The sequence below is a fragment of the Mastomys coucha genome, unplaced genomic scaffold (genome assembly GCF_008632895.1).
Source record: "Mastomys coucha isolate ucsf_1 unplaced genomic scaffold, UCSF_Mcou_1 pScaffold18, whole genome shotgun sequence".
Taxonomy (NCBI): domain Eukaryota; kingdom Metazoa; phylum Chordata; class Mammalia; order Rodentia; family Muridae; genus Mastomys; species Mastomys coucha.
Genome location: NW_022196900.1, coordinates 24,247,276 through 24,249,410, shown reverse-complemented (window position 1 = coordinate 24,249,410; position 2,135 = coordinate 24,247,276). Strand labels below are relative to the sequence as shown.

At 50.8% G+C, this 2,135-nt stretch overlaps 1 protein-coding gene across 5 annotated transcripts in view; it reads left to right on the top strand.

Moving 5' to 3' along the window:
• Akna (AT-hook transcription factor) overlaps positions 1 to 2,135 on the top strand; it is a 48,313-nt gene that overhangs the window by 41,812 nt on the left and 4,366 nt on the right. For all 5 annotated transcript variants that reach the window (XM_031377631.1, XM_031377629.1, XM_031377628.1 and 2 more), the window contains exons 17-19: positions 219 to 334; positions 895 to 1,041; positions 1,445 to 1,540. In XM_031377631.1, the coding sequence (XP_031233491.1) occupies positions 219 to 334; positions 895 to 1,041; positions 1,445 to 1,540 (359 nt within the window). The remainder of the gene's footprint in view (positions 1 to 218; positions 335 to 894; positions 1,042 to 1,444; positions 1,541 to 2,135) is intronic.

The following is a 2,135-nucleotide window of genomic DNA, read 5'->3' as shown; positions in this document are numbered from 1 at the left end:
AAAGAGTAACTTATAAAGTCCTCTTCTTCAAACTTGATACAAGAGTTACAAACGTCAAGCAAAGCATTACACTCTCCCCTCCCCCCAGCATGGTCACTGGTCTATTCTTATGCTTTTCTTCTCACATGTATTTAGTGTGCACACATGCCAGGGTCATCAGTGGAGGCTGCCTCCAAAACTTCATCCAGTGACGTCATATCTCTCTTTCATGTTGCTAGTAAATCCACAGAGAGGCTGTTTGGGGAGTCTAATGGTGGAGAACCAGCTGAGCCAATGGGAAGACGGCGAGCCAGGTCCTCCTCTGTGCCTCGGGACATTCCCAGACCGTTCCGAAGTAAGTGACCAGAGAGCAGAAGCCAGGGCTGGTTTCTAGGGATCCTACTCAGTATGTTAGCTCTGTAGTCAGGGAACCTAGAAAAACCTAGAGAGGGTCTTCTATGTCTATGTTTGGAGCTATTGTTGTGCTCTGGGACAAAGCACATCTCTAGTCCTAGCCACTTAGACTCTGACGTTACCATGAGGGCTGGGACTGAGGGCTTTGTGTAGAGATGGTCATCAACCTCCATTGCAAATGGGACATCGCAGTGGAGAGTGCAGGTTCCTCACTGGCAGAGCAGAGCCGTGGAGTTTGTCCCTGGCCAGGTTGTCACCTGCTCTGATCAGATAAAGTGACAGCAAACCGCATAGAAATAGCAGCGCCTACCTCTTGGGGTTGCTGCACAGACATGCAATAGCCACAAGGCTCCAGGCTGACATTCTGGAGGTGCCCTTGGTCCCCTGGGAAGACTCAAGACTAAAAGCCCAGGCATTACCCAAGCCCTGCCCAGACACCATGCTCACTCCTCCAGGTGAGCCCCTCACCTGCCCCCCTCTGAGGCTCCCTTCCCACCACAGGTTCTGAATCTGAGTCGCCCGCCCCTCAACTATCAACTGAGAAGAGCAGAACCTTTGAGGAGCATCCCCAGGCTGCACACTGCGGGGCAAGGCCACTGAGCAGCTCGAAGCGGAAGGAAAGAGTCTGCTTCCGGGGTCAATACACAGGTGAGCTTGTGCACATTCAACAAACACTCAGGCACGGGCCCCCATCCTCAGCCCATTTACTATATATGTACATATATATATTATGTATTTACATATGTAAATAGGTATGTAAATGTATGTATGTAATCTTATGGAGGAATTTCCTCATATGGAGGAAGTTGAGTCTCTTTCCTCTCTGATGACTTTAGCTCAAGTCAAGTTGTAACCTCTGTAAACAGGCATCTGTGTTCCATGCATACGTGCGCACGAGTGTGTAGTGGGTTCTTCTGTGGAGTGTCCTTCACATGTGCCCAGGAGATAGGCAGAGAGCAACTAGTAAAACCACTCAAAGAGAAGAGAGACAATTAAACCAGTCCCAAGTCCACACAGGTCTCAACACTGATCTCTCTGGATTCTTCTCCAGGCCAGGAGTACCACATTCTGTCCCCAAAAGCCATCCTGAAGGACAGTGGCACCGCCTCCTGTCCCCACTGCCAGCCCATTAGGACCCAGGACACAGGTAAGAGACAGCATTTTTTATTAGGGCTGAACACGGACTGTTTTATGAGAGGAGAGTAACTTGTTCAAGGGCCTGCAGCTTACAAGTGGTAGAGCCCGTATTTGAACTCGGGTCTTTATGCTCCAGAGCACTGGCCCCTCCCCACCTCGGATCGATGTCCTGACAGATTTTTTCCATTTCACTCATTCACTCTCTTGCTCAGTGCCTACCAATATTGTCTCCAAGAAGCCAGCGTCAAAGCAGAGTGGTCAGGGCAAGTACAGACCAAGCATGTGGGAGGTTCCCAGAGGCTGTGCTGGCTAAAATGACCTGGAAAGCAAGTGGACAGGTCAGATGCTCAGGCGGGGGCTGTTGTGATCATAAAAAGAGAAAGAGCTGTAAGCGTATGTTCTGGTGAGGTTTGGGGGGACGGGGTGCCTCGGCGGGCCCATGCCGAGACATCCCTTCCCCCTGAGGGACCAGACACACACCGGTATAGTATAGAATCGAGTTTATTTAGGGCATGGGGAGGGGAGTGAAGAGGGTTGCAGAGGCAGAGAAAGGCAGAGAGAAGGAGAGAGTAGAGAAGTAGGGGTCGGCCATGACCACGTGGAGA